The sequence below is a fragment of the Schistocerca serialis genome, chromosome 1 (assembly GCF_023864345.2).
Source record: "Schistocerca serialis cubense isolate TAMUIC-IGC-003099 chromosome 1, iqSchSeri2.2, whole genome shotgun sequence".
NCBI lineage: Eukaryota > Metazoa > Arthropoda > Insecta > Orthoptera > Acrididae > Schistocerca > Schistocerca serialis.
The window spans coordinates 1,027,506,393-1,027,531,693 of NC_064638.1; the positions used below are offsets into that span (position 1 = coordinate 1,027,506,393).

The following is a 25,301-nucleotide window of genomic DNA, read 5'->3' on the forward strand; positions in this document are numbered from 1 at the left end:
GTCATTTATGTATATTGTGAGTAGCAACGGTCCTACGACACTCTCCTGCGACACACCTGAAATCACTCTTATTTCGGAAGACTTCTCTCCATTGAGAATGACATGCTGCGTTCTGTTATCTATGAACTCTTCAATCCAATCACACAATTGCTATTACTTTGTTCATTAAACGACTGTGGGGAACTGTATCGAATGCCTCGCGGAAGTCAAGAAATACGGTATCTACCTGGGAACCCGTGTCTATGGCCCTCTGAGTCTCGTGGACGAATAGCGCGAGCTGGGTTTCACACGATCGTCTTTTTCGAAACCCATGCTAATTCCTACAGAGTAGATTTCTAGTCTCCAGAATAGTCATTATACTCGAACATAATACGTGTTCCAAAATTCTACAATTGATCGACGTTAGAGATATAGGTCTATAGTTCTGCACATCTGTTCGACGTCCCTTTTTGAAAACGGGGACGACCTGTGACCTTTTCCAATCCTTTGGAACGCTACGCTCTTCTAGAGACCTACGGTACACCGCTGCAAGAAGGAGGGGTAAGTTCCTTCGCGTACTGTGTAAAATCGAACTGGTATCCCATCAGGTCCAGCGGCCTTTCCTGTATTGTGCGATTTCAATTGTTTCTCCATCCCTCTGTCGTCTATATCTATATCTACCATTTTGTCATCTGTGCGACAATCTAGAGAAGGAACTACAGTGCAGTCTTCCTCTGTGAAACAGCTTTGGAAAAAGACATTTAGTATTACGGCCTGTCATGCTCTGTTTCAGTACCATCTTGGTCACAGAGTGTCTGGACATTCTGTTTTGATCCACCTACCGCTTTGACAGAAGACCAAAATTTCTTAGGATTTTCTGCCAAGTCAGTACATAGAACTTTACTTTCGAATTCGTTGAACGCCTCTCGCATAGCCCTCCTCACACTACATTTCGCTTCGCATTATTTTTGTTTGTCTGCAAGGCTTTGGCTATATTTATGTTTGCTGTGAAGTTCCCTATGCTTCCGCAGCAGTTTTCTAACTCGGTTGTTGTGCCACGGTGGCTCTTTTCCATCTCTTACGACCTTGCTTGGCACATACTCATCTAATGCATATTGTACGATGGTTTTGAACTTTGTCCACTGATCCTCAACACTATCTGTACTTCAGACAAAACTTTTGTGTTGAGCCGTAAAGTACTCTGAAATCTGCTTTTTGTCACTTTTGCTAAACAGAAAAATCTTCCTACCTTTTTTAAGATTTCTATTTACGGCTGAAATCATCGATGCAGTAACCGCTTTATGATCGCTGATTCCCTGTTCTGCGTTAACTGTTTCAAATAGTTTGGGTCTGTTTGTCACCAGAAAGTCTAATATGTTATCACCACGATTCGTACCCGTTATAAACGTTTGAGTCTCCCAGTCTATATGCGGCAAATTAAAATCTCCACCCAGAACTATAACATGGTGGGGAAATCTACTCGAAATATTTTCCAACTTTTCCTTCAGGTGCTCTGCCACAACAGCTGTTGCGACAGGGGGCCTATAGAGACATCCAATTACCATGTTTGAAGCTCATTTAACCGTGACCTTCACCCAAATTATTTCACATTTCGGATCTCCGTCAATTTCCTTCGATACTATTGCACTTTTTATAGCTATAAACACGCCTCCCACTTCACTGTCCAGCGTGTTTCTGCCATATACATTCCAATCTGAGTTTAGAATTTTATTACTGTTTACATCTGGTTTCAGCCAATTTTCTGTCCCTAGTAGTATGTGGGCATTATGACCGTTTGTGATTACGTAGGCTTTCCCGGCGTAATAAGTCTTGGAGTCGTCGGGCTATGGAGTTGGGACCATCTCCGGAGGTGAATGAAGAGGAATATAGATCTGAGGCCTTTCTTCCTTATGCTGGAGGCTTATCGTTTAGGATTGGACGAATTGTAAGGAATTTTAACATTAAGAGTGTATTCCGCTCACCTTATAAGATTAGGGCTCTGCTCGGCTCTGTGAAAGACGATTTGGGGCTTAGGAAACCCGGTGTGTACAAAATTCCGTGTCAATGTGGGAAAGCTTACATTAGCCGTTCGATTCGCACAGTGCATGACAGGTGTGTGGAACATCGCCGTCATACGAGGCTACAGCAGCCGGAAAAATCGGCAGTAGCAGAACACTGCCTAAATGAGAGACACAGTATGAATTTTGATGAAACTGTGGTAGTTGCCAACAGTTCCCGTTTTTAGAACAGTGTCTATGAAGAGGCGATTGAAATTAGGTTGGCTGATAATTTAATCAACAGAGACAATGGGTTTCCTCTTAGCAAGACGTGGAATCCTGTATTACCTCGCATCAGAACTGAACGTTCTTCGGTGCTGCCCTGAGTGCGATATATCGTTGCCAGCAGTGTTTCACTAAGGGCGGCGCCACCTCCCTGTCTTGGAAGGCAGAAACCGAGATGGGCGGCGCATGCGCCGTGTACTGAACGGCGCCTATATAGGACGTCGATTTGCAACCTGGCGTCAGTTCTTAGCGAGACTCATCAGCAGAAGCAGCATTTTCCTGAAGATGGCGACCAGTTGAATCGACGAAATATCTAGTCAAGTTGATTTTAGGATCCGGCAGCAAACCCGGAGAGACTTTCAAGATTGTGCCCGTTTATTAATGAGAGCAGTTCTGGGACCTGGCGCTGTCTCCCCTATTACACGACAATACAAAACGAGCTGCCTTCTTTAAACTTTTTCGATGTTCTCCGTCAGTCCTATCTGGAGCGGATCCCGCACTGCGCAGCGATACTCCAGAAGAGGACGGACAAGCGTAGTTGACCAGTTACTTTTAAGAGTGTTCTGCGAATAATTCGCATAGTTTGGTTTGCTTTCAGCACAACATTATCCATGCGATCGTTCCAACTGAAGTTATTAGTAACTGTAATCCCTGAGAATGTAGTTGTGTTTTCAGGTTTTAGATTTGTGTGATTTATCGTGTAACTGAAATTTAGCGGATTCTTTTTAGTGCTCATGCAGATAACTTAATACTTTTCATGATTTAGAGTCAATTGTCACTATTTGCAGCATACATGTGAGGTATAAAGTTGGGTTAATGATGTCACATTGACACAATCCTACCCAACGCACCATGGACATGTCACATGATGGGAAAGTCTTCACATCCTCTCTTATCTACATTTTACCCCTTCTCATGCCGCATTTGCGATGGAGGTCAGAACTGCGACATTCAGCGTCGAAATCACACGGTTTTCTTACGAGCAGACGAGGAAAATATTTCAGACACACCGTCGCTCAGAATCGAGACGCAAAGGCCTCAGGAGGTGGCATAAAGAATGTCAATGAAACCACGCCATCCCTTGGGGCATTTCGCGGTCTAAATCGACAGTTCGCAGTGCGATAGCAATAGGATGACGTTCTTGACAAATACGTTCACACGGACGTGATTGCCCCCTTTGCAATGAAGTGCGGCCCCAATTTTCGCTCTGGTATACATGGTGGAACCACTAGGGACCATTCAAAACAACTAGGCGACATCTGAACTCTTTGAGCCCTCTTGCTTCGCGCCCTTCTGTGGCTCGATCACGGAGGGCTGCAACACTGACATGTGCGTGAATAAAACGGCAAAGGTCACTCTAAGACCCGCTTGTTCGGAAACACCCTCGGTGCTCCCCACGTGCCTTTGTTGAGCCAGTTAAAAAATGCAACTGTCAGAGACTCCGGTACCCATTCAGCTGAGTGGTGCGTCGCTGCTATTCCAGCGCCTGAGGCAACCACACCTAAATGGTGCCTGTAATGTTTTCTTCTGCCATCGAAATAGAAACCGCGTAATTTCAACGCTGAGTGCCGCGATTCTGACCTTTATCCCAGAGGAGTCAAAGGGAGGTGTGAAATTTGGGTAAGATGATGTGCGACATGACTACATTTGGCAGAACTGTGGTGAAATTTGCTGCCAATTTGATATTATTAACCCGCCTTACATCTCGCGCGTGCTTCTGGGTTGGGACCTTTTTTTCCGCATGGGTGGACACCTTGCTGTTTGAAGCACCGAGTTCGAGTGTGACGTCGAAAGCCGCCATGATTTTGCACTGTTACAGAGGAAGGTTTAGGCACCTTTGAGTTAAATTTCAAACTTATACGTCTGTAATGGAGACAGTACGGTGTTTCGAAAGCGTATAATGTTTTGAGTATTTTAATCTCATTACACCGTTATTAGAAATAGCAGTCCACACTGATCGAGGAGAGCTATGGGCCTAATTGCCTCTGTCTAGGATAAAATGTCGTTGCTTGAACCTGTGATTTGGTAAATACTGTTTTATCGTGATTCGTTGCATATTCTGTAACGAGGGAATCAAGTGTGTAACTATCAGAGACGACAGGGACGAACTCTCCTTGATACACTCCTGGAAATGGAAAAAAGAACACATTGACACCGGTGTGTCAGACCCACCATACTTGCTCCGGACACTGCGAGAGGGCTGTACAAGCAATGATCACACGCACGGCACAGCGGACACACCAGGAACCGCGGTGTTGGCCGTCGAATGGCGCTAGCTGCGCAGCATTTGTGCACCGCCGCCGTCAGTGTCAGCCAGTTTGCCGTGGCATACGGAGCTCCATCGCAGTCTTTAACACTGGTAGCATGCCGCGACAGCGTGGACGTGAACCGTATGTGCAGTTGACGGACTTTGAGCGAGGGCGTATAGTGGGCATGCGGGAGGCCGGGTGGACGTACCGCCGAATTGCTCAACACGTGGGGCGCGAGGTCTCCACAGTACATCGATGTTGTCGCCAGTGGTCGGCGGAAGGTGCACGTGCCCGTCGACCTGGGACCGGACCGCAGCGACGCACGGATGCACGCCAAGACCGTAGGATCCTACGCAGTGCCGTAGGGGACCGCACCGCCACTTCCCAGCAAATTAGGGACACTGTTGCTCCTGGGGTATCGGCGAGGACCATTCGCAACCGTCTCCATGAAGCTGGGCTACGGTCCCGCACACCGTTAGGCCGTCTTCCGCTCACGCCCCAACATCGTGCAGCCCGCCTCCAGTGGTGTCGCGACAGGCGTGAATGGAGAGACGAATGGAGACGTGTCGTCTTCAGCGATGAGAGTCGCTTCTGCCTTGGTGCCAATGATGGTCGTATGCGTGTTTGGCGCCGTGCAGGTGAGCGCCACAATCAGGACTGCATACGACCGAGGCACACAGGCCCAACACCCGGCATCATGGTGTGGGGAGCGATCTCCTACACTGGCCGTACACCACTGGTGATCGTCGAGGGGACACTGAATAGTGCACGGTACATCCAAACCGTCATCGAACCCATCGTTCTACCATTCCTAGACCGACAAGGGAACTTGCTGTTCCAACAGGACAATGCACGTCCGCATGTATCCCGTGCCACCCAACGTGCTCTAGAAGGTGTAAGTCAACTACCCTGGCCAGCAAGATCTCCGGATCTGTCCCCCATTGAGCATGTTTGGGACTGGATGAAGCGTCGTCTCACGCGGTCTGCACGTCCAGCACGAACGCTGGTCCAACTGAGGCGCCAGGTGGAAATGGCATGGCAAGCCGTTCCACAGGACTACATCCAGCATCTCTACGATCGTCTCCATGGGAGAATAGCAGCCTGCATTGCTGCGAAAGGTGGATATACACTGTACTAGTGCCGACATTGTGCATGCTCTGTTGCCTGTGTCTATGTGCCTGTGGTTCTGTCAGTGTGATCATGTGATGTATCTGACCCCATGAATGTGTCAATAAAGTTTCCCCTTCCTGGGACAATGAATTCACGGTGTTCTTATTTCAATTTCCAGGAGTGTATATTGCCAGTGGGTCGTGGACTTGGGAGAAAACAAGACATCGAAATGACTAGGAACATAGTTGACTGAGATTGTGGAATTCAGTTCAGTCAGAGACTCAGTTCACACATGTTTGCACGTCGGGATATTCAGCCGCCAAATAATTGTTAAAATTCATGGTGTCATTTATTTGCGAATTGTGAAAAATAAATGATACTTGAAGGTTTCACCGTTAATTTTAACAAAGATTCAATTCCTTATCGTGACTCGCGAGTGGACCTCACAGGCTGCTCTGAACTCTTCCACTTACTTCATCCTTGTGTTATTTGATGGTCGCTGCCCGGGAGTAAATTTTCTAAATCAGTACAACACAACTGTCAAAAAATAAGATTATAAGATTTCTGACCGCTGTTGACTATACGAGTAAAACATTGTAACTTACCACCATGTTGTTTTTGTTGTTGTGGTCTTCAGTCCTGAGACTGGTTTGATGCAGCTCTCCATGCTACTCTATCCTGTGCAAGCTTCTTCATCTCCCAGTACCTACTGCAACCTACATCCTTCTGAATCTGCTTAGTGTATTCATCTCTTGGTCTCCCTCTACGATTTTACCCTCCACGCTGCCCTCCAATACTAAATTGGTGATCCCTTGATGCCTCAGAACATGTCCTACCAACCGATCCCTTCTTCTGGTCAAGTTGTGCCACAAACTTCTCTTCTCCCCAGTCCTATTCAATACCTGCTCATTAGTTATGTGATCTACCCATCTAATCTTCAGCATTCTTCTGTAGCACCACATTTCGAAAGCTTCTATTCTCTTCTTGTCCAAACTATTTATCGTCCATGTTCCACTTCCATACATGGCTACACTCCATACAAATACTTTCAGAAATGACTTCCTGACACTTAAATCTATACTCGATGTTAACAAATTTCTCTTCTTCAGAAACGCTTTCCTTGCCATTGCCAGTCTGCATTTTATATCCTCTCTGCTTCGACCATCATCAGTTATTTTGCTCCCCAAATAGCAAAACTCCTTTACTACTTTAAGTGTCTCATTTCCTAATCTAATTCCCTCAGCATCACCCGACTTAATTCGACTACATTCCATTATCCTCGTTTTGCTTTTGTTGATGTTCATCTTATACCCTCCTTATATCCTTACCACCATAGGCGAAAAAAAATCATTTTCTATGTACGCTGTGTAGCATCTTTTGCGATCATAAATCGCTGTTTCGTATCTCGTTAGTAGTAACATTATTTTTTTTCACATTTATTTAAATTACACATTTCTTAACAAACAGAAATGTTAATCAACTAATATTGAACTATAATTTTTAACAAAAACTGTGTATTCTTAGTTGAAATTACTAGTGGTATGAAAATAAATTAAAATTTGATGAAAACATGCGAGATGCCTAATATCCTAACGAAAAACGAAACTGACATTTGGTGTTTCACGAGTTTGCCGCAAAAATAGCGGACGTATGCAGTACTTTGAATAAATTGCGGAAATCACTCCGCCATTTACAAAAACTTGAGTAAGGTGGCTGTTGAGTTTGTTTGTTTTTAAGCGTCGAAGCTGGGAACTGTGTAATTTTCGGCATAAAAAAAGGAAATCTCGCGATCACGCCCTAAATACCACGCGATAGTTGACCGACCGCCCTGTCATCTTCAGTCATTCATCATCGGGTGCGGTATGGAGAGGCATGGGGTCAGCACACCACACTCCCGGCCGCTACCTCTCAATCAGGTAGCTCCTCAATCTGCATGACGAGGCTGAGTGCACGCCGGTTCATACCTCGCACCGTGGAAAAGTTCCTGCCAGTACTGGGAATCGAATCCGGGTCCCCGGTATGAGGATTTCTTGTGTTTGATCTCTCACCTATGGAGGCGGACACTAACGACATCAGTTTATACTTTTAACGGACAGAAGTTATATTTTCATGCTTTAAGTAAACCAATAGAGATTGTATTGTAAAAATGATATTCCACTCGCCCATGCCGGTTCCCGTTTCCGTCATGCTTCAATGTGCAATGTCAGTCGAGTGTTACGGGCCATACCATAGTCGGGTGGTATGGACTAAACAAAAATTTTTTTGTTTTGTCTTTAGGCCGCGATGCGAAGTATCAAAAGGCAGGCGGCCGTTGAGGGTCTATGGAGATGATCCGAGATTGCAATGAAACGAGCGGTTCCCAGCGTTTTGGAAGGCGAAATGACAGAAAGGCCTACTTCCGATCGTTTTAATGTTCCTAGAATTACACTGGAAATCAGATTAAAGGAATCAGTAGAAAGTTCATATAGAGTTTTCTAACCCAACATCTCACGAAAATTACGAAGAAATACATGTTGATAGCGCTGTCTAATCTAGCTTCAGAAGTTGACTTACGAGTTGGAAGAAAAATTTGAATTGCGTCACCGATTTAACAAAGAAAAGATATTGGCAGGTACAATTTTTTATCAAAACTTTATGAAGAAGCACGCAGAACTGTTTTACAGAAAACCTCAGTACGCAAGTTTAATGCGTTGTGACAGGTTCAGTCGACCAAAAGTTGAAAAGATTTTTAACAGCTTGTATTTATTATCTTGCCGTTTTGTCACATAAACTGATTATTTTTGAAGCACACACACAGGGTTTTTTCATTTAAAAACCTGTATTTTATTGTATAGCTCATACTAACAGACATTTTTTGAACATCTCGAACTGTAAGTCTTAGGAAATCTTTCCTTGCTGTGTGTCGTTATGATCAGAATTCTTTTTTCGTTTTTTCACAGTTTACACCAGAAAAAATGTTCAAGAAAAGGTTTCATGCAGTTGTACCTAATATCAAAACAACTAAGATTTTGGCTTAAGTGGTCCGTACTTGCCGCCGTCCCCCAATATTAGTAATACTGTTCGGACTGTAGAAGTAAAAACATGGTTTATTTTCTATTTCATGTATTGCTTTTGTGCACCAAAATTTAATTTACTGTGAATGCTGCCTCTGTCATGCGGTTAGTAACCAAAAATATCTTATTACGCTTCAGTTTTTGTTAGTTAACATTTTTATTTGTTAATAAATATGGAATTTAAATAAAAGTAACAAAAATGTTGCTGCTAGCGATATTTGAACTATTTACCTAACTTTCATGGTCATGTTATGGGCTTTACGTAGTTATATCAGTATTTTATATGTGTGCAATGGAAATGTCTTGACACTTGGGACAGTAGCGCAGCGACGTTACTATTACATCTACTGACAACTAACTTAATAAATTGCAAACGTTTTATGCTTAACAGTACCAGGAAATCTTCAAGGGCGATTATTTCAATCTTTTTTTCTGAGAATTGCATCGAACTGCATTAGTAAATTCATACTGTGACACTGAGTTTCACATCCTGTAAGCAGTGTATGTAGGACACTGACAGTGAGGAGCACCTGCCACCTCGCCAGTCGGTTACCCACCTTACCGCGGAGCTTCACGGGTCCACTCAGCAGGATGCTCGCGTACTCATGCTTCCGAACGGAATTCCAGCACTTTCTGTGCTATGCATCGGGGCTGGCAGAGGACCGACGTACAAGGTTGGAAACATTACTTAAAGCTGACAGTTCAGCTGTTTTATCGACTGTGAACGCATCTGAATCAGGAGTCAACTGTGGTTCATGCAATTGAAGACGGAAAACTAACACATGCACTGCTCAACACCTGCACGTAATCCTTGTTAATGCTGTTTCACCTCCGAAAGGCGTTGCATATTGCAAAAGAAAAAATAGACTGGAAATGGTTTATTTTTTATTATTATGTAACTCATTTTAAGATACGAGTTCTTGTCGCGTAACGCGCTCTGACAAACATGTCACTTGACAGATGCTCCGGCTCCCTTTCCCGGAAAAATTTATGATCTCGCAAACCGAACTCACATTCCACCCCTACTATATAGACAGAACTGTTGATTCCATATAGCTGTGTAGCATCCCGGAACATGTAATGGATATTGATTAGTACCAAGTGTACCTAGAAGAAGCATTTGCAGTTCAATCTCAAAGCAATTTGCGCTGTAGCCCTAATTTTCTTCGCAACTGAAAATAGCAGATGTATCGGTTCTAAGGGGTTCCGGTAGCAGTGTAGCTTAAGTACTACGGCTGAATGTCAAATACTGCTAAAAATGTAAATATAAAAGGTGTTAGCATGTATCTCTACTTTACCGCCTGGTAGTAAAATGTATTAGCTATTCTCTCTCAGTTAAAAACATTGTAGGAAGCAGGTATCTATTGCGAAGCAGTAGCTTAATATAGTTGATGATTAACACAGAGGTTTTTCAGTAGTTTCGAGTTTCATTTCGTAAAAAAAAGTATTCCGCTTCATCAAACCCTCCCTCTTCAACGAAATTAGCATGAATATACTCCCAGGAGCTCATAATACGGGTACACCTCTCCCACGTGGAAATTAAGTGGATATTGCGCTCTGTAACGGATAAAAATAAACCCAATTTACGCCTAGGAAACTTTTGGCTGGGCCGAGGATATTATGAAAACGAAACAAAGGTCAACAGGGACAGTTTAAACATATAATTATTTATTTTTTTTTTTGTCATCAGTCTACTGACTGGTTTGATGCGGTCCGCCACACATTCCTTTCCTGTGCTAACCTCTTCACTTCAGAGTAGCACTTGCAACCATCATCCTCAATTATTTGCTTGACGTATTCCAATCTCTGTCTTCCTCTACAATTTTTGCCCTCTACAGCTCCCTTTAGTACCATGGAAGTCATTCCCTCATGTCATAGCAGATGTCCTATCATCCTGCCCCTCTCCTTATCAGGGTTTTCCACATATTCCTTTCCTCTCCGATTCTGCATAGAACCTCCTCCTTCCTTACCTTATCAGTCCACCTAATTTTCAACATTCGTCTATAGCACCACATCTCAAATGCTTCGATTCTCTTCTGTTCCGGTTTTCCCACAGTCCATGTTTCACTACCATACAATGCTGTACTCCAGACGTACATCCTCAGAAATTTCTTCCTCAAATTAAGGCCGGTATTTGATATTAGTTGACTTCTCTTGGCCAGAAATGCCTTTTTTGCCATAGCGAGTCTGCTTTTGATGTCCTCTTTGCTCCGTCCGTCATTGGTTATTTTACTGCCTAGGTAGCAGAATTCCTTAACTTCATTGACTTCATGACCATCAACCCTGATGTTAAATTTCTTGCTGTTCTCATTTCTACTACATCTCATTACCTTCGTCTTTCTCCGATTTACTCTCAAACCATACTGTGTACTCATTAGACTCTTCATTCCGTTCAGCAGATCATTTAATTCTTCTTCACTTTCACTCAGGATAGCAATGTCATCAGCGAATCGTATCATTGATATCCTTTCACCTTGTATTTTAATTCCACTCCTGAACCTTTCTTTTATTTCCATCATTGCTTCCTCGATGTACAGATTGAAGAGTAGGGGCGAAAGGCTACAGCCTTGTCTTACACCCTTCTTAATACGAGCACTTCGTTCTTGATCGTCCGCTCTTATTATTCCCTCTTGGTTGTTGTACATATTGTATATGACCCGTGTCTCCCTATAGCTTACCCCTACTTTTTTCAGAATCTCGAACAGCTTGCACCATTTTATATTGTCGAACGCTTTTTCCAGGTCGACAAATCCTATGAAAGTGTCTTGATTTTTCTTTAGCCTTGCTTCCATTATTAGTCGTAACGTCGGAATTGCCTCTCTCGTCCCTTCACTTTTCGTAAAGCCAAACTGATCGTCACCTAGCGCATTCTCAATTTTCTTTTCCATTCTTCTGTATATTATTCTTGTAAGCAGCTTCGATGCATGAGCTGTTAAGCTGATTGTGCGATAATTCTCGCACTTGTCAGCTCTTGCCATCTTCGGAATTGTGTGGGTGATGCTTTTCCGAAAGTCTGATGGTATATCGTCAGACTCATATATTCTACACACCAACGTGAATAGTCGTTTTTTTGCCACTTCCCCCAATGATTTTAGAAATTCTGATGGAATGTTATCTATCCCTTCTGCCTTATTTGACCATAAGTCCTCCAAAGCTCTTTTAAATTCCGATTCTAATACTAGATCCCCTATCTCTTCAAAATCGATTCCTGTTTCTTCTTCTATCACATCAGACAAACCTTCACCCTCATAGAGGCTTTCAATGTATTCTTTCCACCTATCTGCTGTCTCCTCTGCATTTAACAGTGGAATTCCCGTTGCACTCTTAATGTTACCACCGTTGCTTTTAATGTCACCAGAGGCTGTTTTGACTTTCCTGTATGCTGAGTCTGTCCTTCCGACAATCATATCTTTTTAGATGTCTTCACATCTTTCCTGCAGCCATTTCGTCTTAGCTTCCCTGCACTTCCTATTTATTTCATTCCTCAGCGACTTGTATTTCTGTATTCCTGATTTCCCCGGAACATGTTTTTACTTCCTCCTTTCATCAATCAGCTGAAGTATTTCTTCTGTTACCCATGGTTTCTTCGCAGCTACCTTCTTTGTACCTATGTTTTCCTTCCCAACTTCTGTGATGGCCCTTTTTAGAGATGTCCATTCCTCTTCAACTTACTGCCTACTGCGCTATTCCTTATTGCTGTATCTATAGCGTTAGAGAACGTCAAACGTATCCCGTCATTCCTTAGTACTTCCTTATCCCACTTCTTTGCGTATTGATTCTTCCTGAGTAATGTCTTGAACTTCAGCCTACTCTTCATCACTACTATTTTGTGATCTGAGTCTATATCTGCTCCTGGGTACGCCTTAAAGTCCAGTATCTGATTTCGGAATCTCTGTCTGACCATCATGTAATCTAATTGAAATCTTCCCGTATCTCCAGGCCTTTTCAAAGTATACCTCCTCCTCTTGTGATTCTTGAACAGGGTATTCGCTATTACTAGATGAAACTTGTTACAGAACTCAATTAGTCTTTCTCCTCTTTCATTCCTTGTCCCAAGCCCATATTCTCCTGTAACCTTTTCTTCTACTCCTTCGCCTACATCCGCATTCCAGTCGCCCATGACTATTAGATTTTCGTCCCCCTTTACATACTGCATTACCCTTCCAATATCCTCATACACTTTCTCCATCTGTTCGTCTTCAGCTTGCGACGTCGGCATGTATACCTGAACTATCGTTGTCGGTGTTGGTCTGCTGTCGATTCCGATTAGAACAACCCGTCACTGAACTGTTCACAGTAACACACCCTCTGCCCTACCTTCCTATTCATAACGAATCCTACACCTGTTATACCATTTTCTGCTGCTGTTGATATTACCCGATACTCATCTGACCAGAAATCCTTGTCTTCCTTCCACTTCACTTCACTGAACCCTACTATATCTAAATTGAGCCTTTGCATTTCCCTTTTCAGATTTTCTAGTTTCCCTACCACGTTCAAGCTTCTAACATTCCACGCCTCGACTCGTAGAACGTTATCCTTTCGTTGATTATTCAATCTTTTCTCATGGTAACCCCCCCCCCCCCCTTGGCAGTCCCCTCCCGGAGATCCGAATGGGGGACTATTCCGGAATCTTTTGTCAATGGAGAGATCATCATAACACTTCTTCAAATACAGGCCACATGTCCTGTGGATACACGTTACGTGTCTTTAATGCAGTGGTTTCCATTGCCTTCTGCATCCTCATGTCGTTGACCATTGCTGAGTCTTCCGCCTTTAGGGGCAGTTTCCCACCCCTAGGACAAGAGAGTGCCCTGAACTTCTATCCGCTCCTCCGCACTCTTTGACAAGGCCGTTGGCAGAATGAGGCTGACTTCTTATGCCGGAAGTCTTCGTCCGCCAATGCTGATTATTTTTCAAAATTTAGGAAGTGGCGGGGATCGAACCCGGGACCGAAGATTATGAATCAAAGACGCTACCCCTAGACCACGGGTTTTTTCCTACATATAATGTGGCTACTAATATTGTAGTATTACACATGGCGTCGTAAACGAATAGGATTAAGGTGAAAATGAATAGGTACAACAAGAAGACGAAGTGATACGGTAGGAGGCTAAGTGGCAATAAAGCGGATGATCTTGATATCGGGAAGTTTTGTAACCGGAAACATCACAACATCTAGAAAGGGTAAAAATAGCAGTAGTCTTTGAACGTTGCAGAGACATAAAATTTTGCAGGAGTTCCTACTGTAACCCTTCATATTATGTAGTTTTGTGAAAATATAATCAGATTTAGCTGTTCATTATGAACAACTGCCCTCGAGATGATTCATTTGCTATTATTATGAATCATTTTTATACGGTTATCCTTAAAAGTCTTGCGCTTTTATACTGTAACTGTATTTAACTCAAGTTATACGTGCAACTTTGTGAATATAGAGAAAAGTAAGAGAGATTCGATCAGTCCTGCTGCTGCTTAAGAGAAGTAAGCACCTACCTAAAAAAAACTGCACCTAATTAAGGACTACCGTAAAACTATCTAAATTAGACATTCACTGATAGTCCTGCTTACCCGCCGGCCGGGGTGGCCAAGCGGTTCTAGGCGCTACAGTCCGGTATCGCGCGACCGCTACGATCACAGGTTCGAATCCTGCCTCGGGCATGGATGTGTGTGATGTCCTTAGGTTAGTTAGGTTTAAGTAGTTCTAAGTTCTAGGGGACTGATGACCTTAGAAGTTAAGTCCCATGGCGCCCAGAGCCATTTGAACCTGCTTACCCGACAGACAAAGTATTTTATGGAGGAATCTTATTTCGGCTTTTTGGTGCAACATATTATGCAAGTAAAGGTCATTTGCACTTTGCGCTGCATACCAGATTAGTTCAGCGGGTTTGTTACCATGCGGGACGGCTAACATGGTAAACGGGTATCACTCGACAACTAATAGTTGGCATGGTAACAGTAAAACGAGCTTTCTCTATGGAGCCAACGTTTTTCAGTACGTCACTTTGTACATTTTAAATTATTGTTTATACAACAACCGTATCTATGGGAAAAAAGTAAGCCTTTAATTTCCACAAAATATCCATACAGGCAGTGAATCTATTAGAACTACATTAATCTACAGGATACGCAACAGCTTTGCAAGAGATCTCTTTCTCAAATTGGAACGCTAATTAACTAACCACCGGGTCAGTCCACAAGACTCACGCAATCTTACTTTCGATTTTTTGAGGCAACTCTTTTGAAAAAAACTGGTTACGACTTTCTCTATACAATTACGTGGGCTATGCAAACCTATTAATACAGAACGTTCAGTTAGCCAAGATTTCTCAATGTTTATGTGCCTTTTCGTACTCACTCTTGATCGCCTACTAAGAGCGCTAGACAAAAAATTCCCTGTGTTGGACGCGAACCGAAATATCGTACCAGTAGCGTATTCAGATGATACGGGAGTCACTGCTAACAAAAAAAAAATGGCTCTGAGCACTATGGGACTCAACATCTGAGGTCATCAGTCCCCTAGAACTAAGAACTACTTAAACCTAACTAACCTAAGGAATCACACACATCCATGCCCGAGGCAGGATTCGAACCTGCGACCGTAGCGGTCACGCGGTTCTACACTGAAGCGCTTAGAACCGCAGGGCCACACCGGCCGGCTGTTAACAAATGATGAACTTAACCAAGTATACGAAGTAATGGAATCTATGGAATCTTACAATAAAGTACCTAGAGAATAATAAAAGAAGACGACGAACCTGCAGCTAGAAATAGGCTTTACCTCGGAGATAAAAATATTGGGAACTGAATGGAAACTCTGTTCCTTCCAAACAACAGCATCATTCTGGTGCACTACTGTGGCAATCTCCGAGCAAAAGACATCTCAGTCACAGAGAACTGAATATCACAGACAAAACAAAAAAGCCTTAAATCCGGCGGAAGTGTGGTACATCGTTCAGATATTTCCAATAAGAAACTCAAAAGTAGAAACCACCATGTCATTCTTGGGACGATTTTTCTACACTCCTGGAAATGGAAAAAATAACACATTGACACCGGTGTGTCAGACCCACCATACTTGCTCCGGACACTGCGAGAGGGCTGTACAAGCAATGATCACACGCACGGCACAGCGGACACACCAGGAACCGCGGTGTTGGCCGTCGAATGGCGCTAGCTGCGCAGCATTTGTGCACCGCCGCCGTCAGTGTCAGCGAGTTTGCCGTGGCATACGGAGCTCCATCGCAGTCTTTAACACTGGTAGCATGCCGCGACAGCGTGGACGTGAACCGTATGTGCAGTTGACGGACTTTGAGCGAGGGCGTATAGTGGGCATGCGGGAGGCCGGGTGGACGTACCGCCGAATTGCTCAACTCGTGGGGCGTGAGGTCTCCACAGTACATCGATGTTGTCGCCAGTGGTCGGCGGAAGGTGCACGTGCCCGTCGACCTGGGACCGGACCGCAGCGACGCACGGATGCACGCCAAGACCGTAGGATCCTACGCAGTGCCGTAGGGGACCGCACCGCCACTTCCCAGCAAATTAGGGACACTGTTGCTCCTGGGGTATCGGCGAGGACCATTCGCAACCGTCTCCATGAAGCTGGGCTACGGTCCCGCACACCGTTAGGCCGTCTTCCGCTCACGTCCCAACATCGTGCAGCCCGCCTCCAGTGGTGTCGCGACAGGCGTGAATGGAGGGACGAATGGAGACGTGTCGTCTTCAGCGATGAGAGTCGCTTCTGCCTTGGTGCCAATGATGGTCGTATGCGTGTTTGGCGCCGTGCAGGTGAGCGCCACAATCAGGACTGCATACGACCGAGGCACACAGGGCCAACACCCGGCATCATGGTGTGGGGAGCGATCTCCTACACTGGCCGTACACCACTGGTGATCGTCGAGGGGACACTGAATAGTGCACGGTACATCCAAACCGTCATCGAACCCATCGTTTTACCATTCCTAGACCCGCAAGGGAACTTGCTGTTCCAACAGGACAATGCACGTCCGCATGTATCCCATGCCACCCAACGTGCTCTAGAAGGTGTAAGTCAACTACCCTGGCCAGCAAGATATCCGGATCTGTCCCCCCTTGAGCATGTTTGGGACTGGATGAAGCGTCGTCTCACGCGGTCTGCACGTCCAGCACGAACGCTGGTCCAACTGAGGCGCCAGGTGGAAATGGCATGGCAAGCCGTTCCACAGGACTACATCCAGCATCTCTACGATCGTCTCCATGGGAGAATAGCAGCCTGCATTGCTGCGAAAGGTGGATATACACTGTACTAGTGCCGACATTGTGCATGCTCTGTTGCCTGTGTCTATGTGCCTGTGGTTCTGTCAGTGTGATCATGTGATGTATCTGACCCCAGGAATGTGTCAATAAAGTTTCCCCTTCCTGGGACAATGAATTCACGGTGTTCTTATTTCAATTTCCAGGAGTGTAGAAAGGGAACATATTCAGAGTAAAAATACAAACCACACTATCGTCATAGAAAGAGTGTGACTAACTCTAAGTGATATAATAAACAAAACAACTGCATAGTTAGTAAGCAGGAGTCGAAATTAAAAGCGGACTTTCCAAATAACCCAGTTAATAAAATTCGGTAATCATAGTCACCACATAAGTTCCGCTAAGTTACATGCACTATAAATTAAAGTACATACAGTCCTTCAGACCTACTGCAGAGTGACGGCTGTGTTGTTTTGCATACCCCTGTGATGCTAAAGCCCGATCTCTGGTGACCTACAGAGAAGGGAAGCACCCCATACAGTCATACAAATTAATTAAAGGAAATAATAATATTGTGCAACAAAAAAGTCTTACTGAATAATAGGCAGTGGGGGAGACCCAGTCAAACGTGACAGTATGGGTATCGCACAACACACATATACACATTAATGACGCGAGGGGTCATCTAACCTACGAGGGTCATTTTTAAAATAAGAACCGATTTGTAATGGCGTAAGAGCAAGTTTGTTTATGAAACTACAATACGCACATTCTTTTAACTTTCGTGCGTAGTCATCATGAACATTTAAACATTTGTCAAGTAGTGGAACCACCTTTTGGATCCCAGCAACAAATGACTCTACCGTCTGACCATCAAATCAGTCAATAACAGTTTCTTTCAACGAGCCATCATCTTTCATGCGCTTTCCACCAAGAAATTCCTTCAGTTTTGGAAACAGATGGAAAACTGATGGTGGTAAGTCAGGGCTGTACGATGAATGATCCCGTACTTCCCAATTAAACTTGACTCGTTGCGTCTTTGTTCTAGCCGCAGTTTCAGACCGAGCATTGTCGTTAACCAGAACGACGCCGTTAGAGAGCAGTCCCCGTCGGCGATTTTGAGTAGCGCGCTTAAGTTTCAATAATGTTTCATAGTATCTCTCAGTATTTATTGTCATTCCTCTTGGCAACAAGTCTAACAGAAACTGCCTTTCTGGTCCCAAAAAATCATGGTCATGATTTTCCGTGTTCTTGTTTGAATTTCCGTGGTTTCAGCGGGGAGTCTGAATGGCGCCACTCACTGGACTGACGTTTATTCTCTGGAGTGTACTGCGCAATCCACGTTTCATCACAGATCACAACGTGACTCAAGAACTCGTCACAATCCTTGCGATAGCGCTCCTAAACGGACAAAGAATGTGCGTTAGCATTGTTTTGTGTTCTTCTGTCAACATTTCTGGCACCCGTCTTGCTCACACTTTTTAGTAGTAAGGTTATCAATAACAATGTGATGAACAACGGATCTTGAAACTTGTCGAAATTTCTGATGCAGCTCGTCAATAGTGAAGCGCCTGTTTGGCAAGCTGCCTCATCAACTTTTTGTGTTAAGTCATCATTCATGATAGTAGGCCGTCCAGATCGTTCTTCATTATGAATATATGTCCTCAGTTAAACAGCCTATACCATTTACGCACATTTCCACGATGCATTATACCTGCAACATAAATTTCAACAAGCTGCCAGTGAATTTCAGCAAGACGAACTTGTTTTGCATTTAAGAACCGAAATACCGAGCGCACTTCACAATCGGCGGGATTACTGATTGACATGGCGACAAACGAAGTAGTATAACCATACAACCAACACCGGCAGAGACGTTAAACGTAATGGCGGCGTAGTGAAAGACTGGCCAGGAGCAGCCAATCGCGAAAGGACGTCACGTGACAGGATGAGCGGCCACGATGCGCTATCGGATCTTATTTTAAAAATGGCCCTCGTATACCAGGAACAAGAGGTCACTATTATAATCAGATCTATAGTTACAAGGTAAAACACATGAGTTACCTATTGACATAAACAAACAAACACTAAATGCTTGGACAAGGGGTCCTAATGGTGAACTGTAACCTTGGCACAGGTATGTGGACACGATAATTTCAAAGTTAAGCAGATAATAAACGAATACGACCAGTGTTTGTAAGCTTGGTCAGTAAATTACAGGAAGAATACAGAAAAGTAATATCGAACACCAATGAGATGGCCAAAGCGCATACTGAGAACAGACAAGCTGGCTGCGATGTATTAAAACGGAATTACAGGCTCTTGAACGGAATAAACTAATATCGCGTACCTACGAAAAGGCCGATCGCAGCCATGGCGCAACTAACCGTACTCTTAGCGTAATGTGGAAAGCAGTGGCAGTAACGGCTGGGCACCCAGAGTTCAGCTCTCTTTCCGTCCTCAGAACTTAAGTGGAAACATCTTCCTTTACAACCGCAAGGCTCACCTCATCTGTAGTCCAGCAGCCTCTGTCATTACTCTTCCGTAGCATAGTGTGAAGTCATTACCCTACAAAATCCTGAGGTGAAATGTTTTCTTTTTGGACGCTCAGTAACTTTGCTACTTTTCGTCAGAGCAGGAATTTTCCGGCCAAGTGTGGCATACATTGTCAGCTCTGTCTAGCAAAATTCAAAGAAGTTAAACAATCTCCTACTCTAGCAGATTTTTGCTACTTCCCGTTAATAGTGTTCTGAGGCGGGGAGGAAGACAGAAAATATCTCCCACTACATGGAACAATTTTGAAAAGGACCTTTGAGAAGACTGGCGGGTAGGCATAATCGAGGAACAGCACTCTCTGAGAAAAATAACGGTAAAATCCAACCAGACTGCGGGATTTCGTGGCGTCTCCTCTGATATAACGAAGATTCACATGCTAAACTATTGGAAGCGACACCTAGCTAGATATCCTTTATCTTGCTAAAAGGTGTCTATGATCAATACTATTTTTTTCAGCAGAAAGAGGCCGTCCCATGTCCCACATGGAGCATGGCGTGAGTGAACTGAATGTATGTCTGTCTACCAGAAGCTGTGGCTTCACCTCGGATTCTGAACACTTTAAAGACAGCCGACTGCTCCTAAAAGAATTCTTATCTTTTGCTAACCAGCTCGCAGGCTTCCAACTGTGTAGTTCCTTCACTGTACTAAAAAGATATATGAAGGGCAATCAGTAAGAGCAGCAGTCACTCGAGGTGCGGAATCTTGATTGCAGTTATTATGTAGCGTGAATGTTCGACTAGTCGTTCGAGGGAAATGAGCTAAAATATCCTGAAATCTGTTGGGTGACAGTTTCAGAGAAAAATGGAAAAAATTGGAAATTTGTGGTAATTTCCTATGGGCCAAACTGCTGAGGTCATCGGTCCCTAGGCTTACACACTACTTAATCTAACTTAAACTAACTTACGCTGAGGACGACACACACACCCGACGGAGGACTCGACCCTCCGACGGGGAGAGCGGCGCGAACCGTGACAGGGCGCCCTACACCGCGCCACCACCCCCGCGCCAGAGATAAATGACCACCTGGCACTAGATTACAATTAAATATATTTTAAACAGAACAATTTACACTTAGCTTATAAAGGGACTAAAATCAAATACAATGTCAGAGTGTTAACTGGACAATACTTGCAACAATCTACTCTTTAATCATTGTCAGTGATGTGAATGTCTCTTGGTAGAAGTTAATCATTAAGATAATTGAAACACATGAAAAGCTAAATAAAATAGATTAGGCATGTACTAATCAATTTCAAGCATGTAATTAGGCAGACAACATGACACACAAATTTGGCTGTGGAGAAAACTTGAACAGATTAGGATCTCAAAATAAGTTAGCGGTAATACGAAGAATACATTAATACAACATTGAGAAATAGGCGTTTCAAACCACCAAAATCAACGCAACAAATTGGCTGAAAGCAAATATGGTACATTTCACAATTATGAATAGAAATCTTATCACAGATTCCCCGACGTACTTCAATGAGAACTGAAGGTATTATGGTGTTATCAAAACACAAAATCAAAAACAAGTTGGACATTACTCTTTCTGAATAATAATACTCTTTCCGAATAATAACAGAAGCAAAGTGTAAGAATGTCTCCTTGTCATACATAGAGAACTGGGCTAGTAGGCAAAGAAGCTGCATAATTAGTACAGGGCGTACTTACACCATTTCTGTACAGAATACTGACGTGTGAATATGTTGCAATTTACACAGTTATCTGTAGACTGAGTTTGCTTTTCTGTCACTATGATATAATTGTGTTAAATGTTATAATTTGTTGAATAAAATTTTGAAATAAAAAGTGGTATGAGGCGAGGAACAAAAAAATCAGAATTTAACATCCCGTTAATACAAGGATAGCTAAGGAGGATTATGGGTCATGGCCTTGTGAAATATTCAGGTCGGTCTGTTCATCTCACGAGTTATGTGGACCTCACGTGTTCACTTTTTCTGTAAAGATTTCGTATAGGTGCCAATTTAAGAATGGTATAAAAGTACAGATAGGGTCCGACGATCTGTGCAATAATAAAAAGAACCTTTATAGCCACGAGTACGCGCCCTGGTGTAGAGCTCTCAGTGGCGCCAGTTGGTATTTTAGAGTTCTCTCTCTCTCTCTCTCTCTCTCTCTCTCTTTCTCTTTCCCCGTCTCTAAGCTGTTAGCCAGCCGCGATGGGGTACAGTCCACAAGGTGTGACGACCTTCTCCAGCAGAATTGAAATTGTGGGCACGGGTTATGAGTCCTGTCCGGCTGTCTCAGTGGATAGCGCATTTGGAGGCGAAACGATAAGGTTTCAGGTTCAAAACCTGGTCTGGCACACAATTTAAATATGCCACGAAGTTTCAGAATCTTCTTTGTTTCTGAAAGTTACAGACCAGCAGTATAATTGCCATAAGTCTTAGGTCGCTTTATTGCTCCAAACTCGTTTCGCAGTGATGTTGCTCAATGTCTGATGCCACCTGTTTCAATATTTGGTATGCTATTACCCAGTCTTGTAGTTGGTCAAAGTATCATAATTCCAATTAAGTCCCTGCCCGACTATTGCAAACACAATGGAATCTCTTCATAGCGCTACCCTGCTAATTTAAAAATGGTTCAAATGGCTCTGAGAACTATGGGACTTAACATCTTAGGTCACCAGTCCCCTACAACTTAGAACTACTTAAACCTAACTAACCTAAGGACACCACACACATCCATACCCGAGGCAGGATTCGAACCTGCGGCCGTAGCAGTCGCGCGGTTCCTGACTGAAGCGCCTAGAACCGCTCGGCCACCGCGGCCGGCACCCTGCTAGTTATGCCGTCTCCTTTGTAAGGAAACTTGGAGTTTTTTCCGTTGATTTTACGCTATCGAGCGCGTTCTAATGTTGAAATGTCATGAACTACGTGAATTGTGAGCTGCTGAAACCAATAGTAAAAGAGCACCAGCTCACAATTTAGCTAAATGTAGCAAACTGTAGGACACCAATGGAACACTTATTTCCAGTTTCAGTCACTCTACAGTTACGTCCACGATTTGTTACGATGGTCATACCAATTTTAGCAGAAGAACTGCGCTGTATTTTGCATTATGAACTACATTTGTGGCATATACTTGTGAAATGTTTCATGTGCATCTAAACGTCAGCTTGCCCTGGTGGTTAAATACTGACTTCAGTAACAGCACTGAATGGTGTTCATGCGTTTCTACATCCATGTTCAAATTGTACCTACCATGTATAAGGAAAGTAACAGTTGCTGTAAGCTGATGTGGTGCACCACAATGTATGTTACTATACATCTAAAGGCAACAATATTTTACAGTTTTTGCAAGCGAAAGATGGCAACTGTCGCGTCTCAGGTTTAGAATGTTAGAAAGAGATATCAACGAAACTGCAACACATTACTACAACGACTTGTTACTTTAAGATATTAATTTTTTTGCTGTAACATTGAACATTATTTCAATTTTTACATTAATCTAATTGTTAATGTTATTTTTGTTAAACAGTATGGGTAGAGATGAGGCGTAGAGATATTGATTGCCGTTATATAGACATTTCTTTGTTGTATTTGATTATCTGTAAAGGGAACACATCCCTAGTCCATTATGAACGCAGTGTTTTATTGCTAAAGGTGTTCTACTTGTCGATACCTATACTCTTACTAGTAACAAACTGGACACATTTTAATCACGTACTCCCGTGTTGATGAGACGCTGGTGCTCATATTTGTTTCAATAGCACATCGAGATATGAGAAATACTTTAAAGTATAGGACCTCGTACCTCATGTACGAATTGCAAGCTTATCTGAGTGGGTCTTATCCGTGCGAACTGTTATTGGAGGCTGAGTTTGTGTCAATTTTTATTGCCGTGCTGCTCGTGGCGCACTAAGTATTTACGCTTAACGTCGTATTGGTTAATTTAATAGCGTACGTTTGACACACGGGACTAAAAAGAACTTGAAAGATAATTTCCTTACCAATTCCTTCTTAAGACCATATGCATTTCATAGAAATTGTGAAAATGAATTTTCTGACTTGTGACTTTTATTTGCATTTTAAGTGCAACGTTACTGTTTGTTTTCAGAGACCTGGAGAGCAACAAAATTGGTGACCTGCAGCCAAATTCTGTTTCTGTGGAGACAGCGCAATTGTAAGTACTATTAACGTCTACGGCTACTGAAGTTTATTGTTGTTACGAGCTATCAGCATAGCTCGCGCTCAGGTGAACGTATTTTGTTCCGAGAAGTAGTTTTATAATCTTCTCATCGATTGCCATGTTATAAAAGAAAGACTAGTCTCATTATATCTGAAGTATACATTCCACAACAAAAAATAACAAATATCGGACGTGTAGGACACAGAGATAGAAAGTTAAATTATAGCTGACTGCAAAAGTCTTCTACAATGCCGCTAACGTTACACACCTTATAGTTATTTGCAGAATAAAAGTTCGTATGGTGACTGCTGGTTCTGATTACCCTTTCACACTCTTACGCTACATGTGACGGATAAGAGAAACATAGTGGTCTTGGCATATATTAATGCATAATAATATGTGTACTACTCACACTAGTTGCGACCTGTCACTATGTCAAATTATACAAGATGATCCAAAAGTAGCTATACACACTTCTTGTGTGTAATGTATGCATAAAAGTAAGACTAAAACTTTAAATAAGGTTTTATTTTAAATTCCTTATTTCAGTGTTCAGAGTTATGCAGTAGAGTGGGGATCACAAATGAAACACAAACAACGCAAAGTTAATTCTTCTCAGAAAGTAACGACACGAAGGAACCCGAAATTCAACTCAGCTATGTACTGTACGTTTACCCCAGGACATGTTATAAATGATGTCCATGTAGATGAAGACAGTGACGTCCTCGACTTCTTACCATTCTCGGAATGTTGGAGGCTCCGTTCATCTCATTCTGCACAGTTGCACAGCTATTCTCAATTAGCTGCTGTAGTTGGGCTACTTTCACACCATGCTCCTTGAGACGACCCCAAAGGTAGAAGCCCAGGTGTTGAGATCCGGAGGTTCGGCGGACCAAGCAACTGGTCTTGCAGGACCCGTCCACTTATCAGGATGAGCAACTTAGAGATACTTTCTTGCCGACTGAAATTTTCAGGGGCACCGTCGACAAAGCAACATCGCTCGATACGCAGACGAACACGCAGACAATACGCAAAAAAGCCTATACTAGCCAATGATGCAATGTCTACCACAAATGACCTTATGCATCACAACACGGAAATAAAGCAGTATCAGATAAAAATTTATCTAACATTTCACTCTTATTTTGAGCTGCATATTACACCCACAAAGCGTGTGCAGTTACTTTTGAATCACCCTCTATATCTGATAAAGATTAAGTAAATGAAAGATATGTATGTCACTTTTCCAGTAAGAGTACGATATGTATCCAAATTATTTCTATCACTACTTCAGTTTGGAGAGAAGAGAACCACTTGTATGAATATCAAGAGCTCAGATGGAAACCCATTTCTAAGCAAAGAAGGGAAGGCAGAAAGGTGGAAGGAGTATATAGAGGGTCTATACAAGGGCGATGTACTTGAGGACAATATTATGGAAATGGAAGAGGATGTAGATGAAGATGAAATGGGAGATAAGATACTGCGTGAAGAGTTTGACAGAGCACTGAAAGACCTGAGTCGAAACAAGGCCCCGGGAGTAGACAACATTCCATTAGAACTACTGATGGCCTTGGGAGAGCCAGTCATGACAAAACTCTACCATCTGGTGAGACAGGCGAAATACCCACAGACTTCAAGAAGAATATAATAATTCCAATCCCAAAGAAAGCAGGTGTTGACAGATGTGA

At 43.2% G+C, this 25,301-nt stretch overlaps 1 protein-coding gene across 1 annotated transcript in view; it reads left to right on the plus strand.

Moving 5' to 3' along the window:
- The window catches only part of LOC126455064 (lutropin-choriogonadotropic hormone receptor-like), an 805,745-nt gene that overhangs the window by 435,071 nt on the left and 345,373 nt on the right, over positions 1 to 25,301 (plus strand). Inside the window, exon 6 of the mRNA XM_050091146.1 lies at positions 23,542 to 23,607. Within this exon, the coding sequence (XP_049947103.1) occupies positions 23,542 to 23,607 (66 nt within the window). The remainder of the gene's footprint in view (positions 1 to 23,541; positions 23,608 to 25,301) is intronic.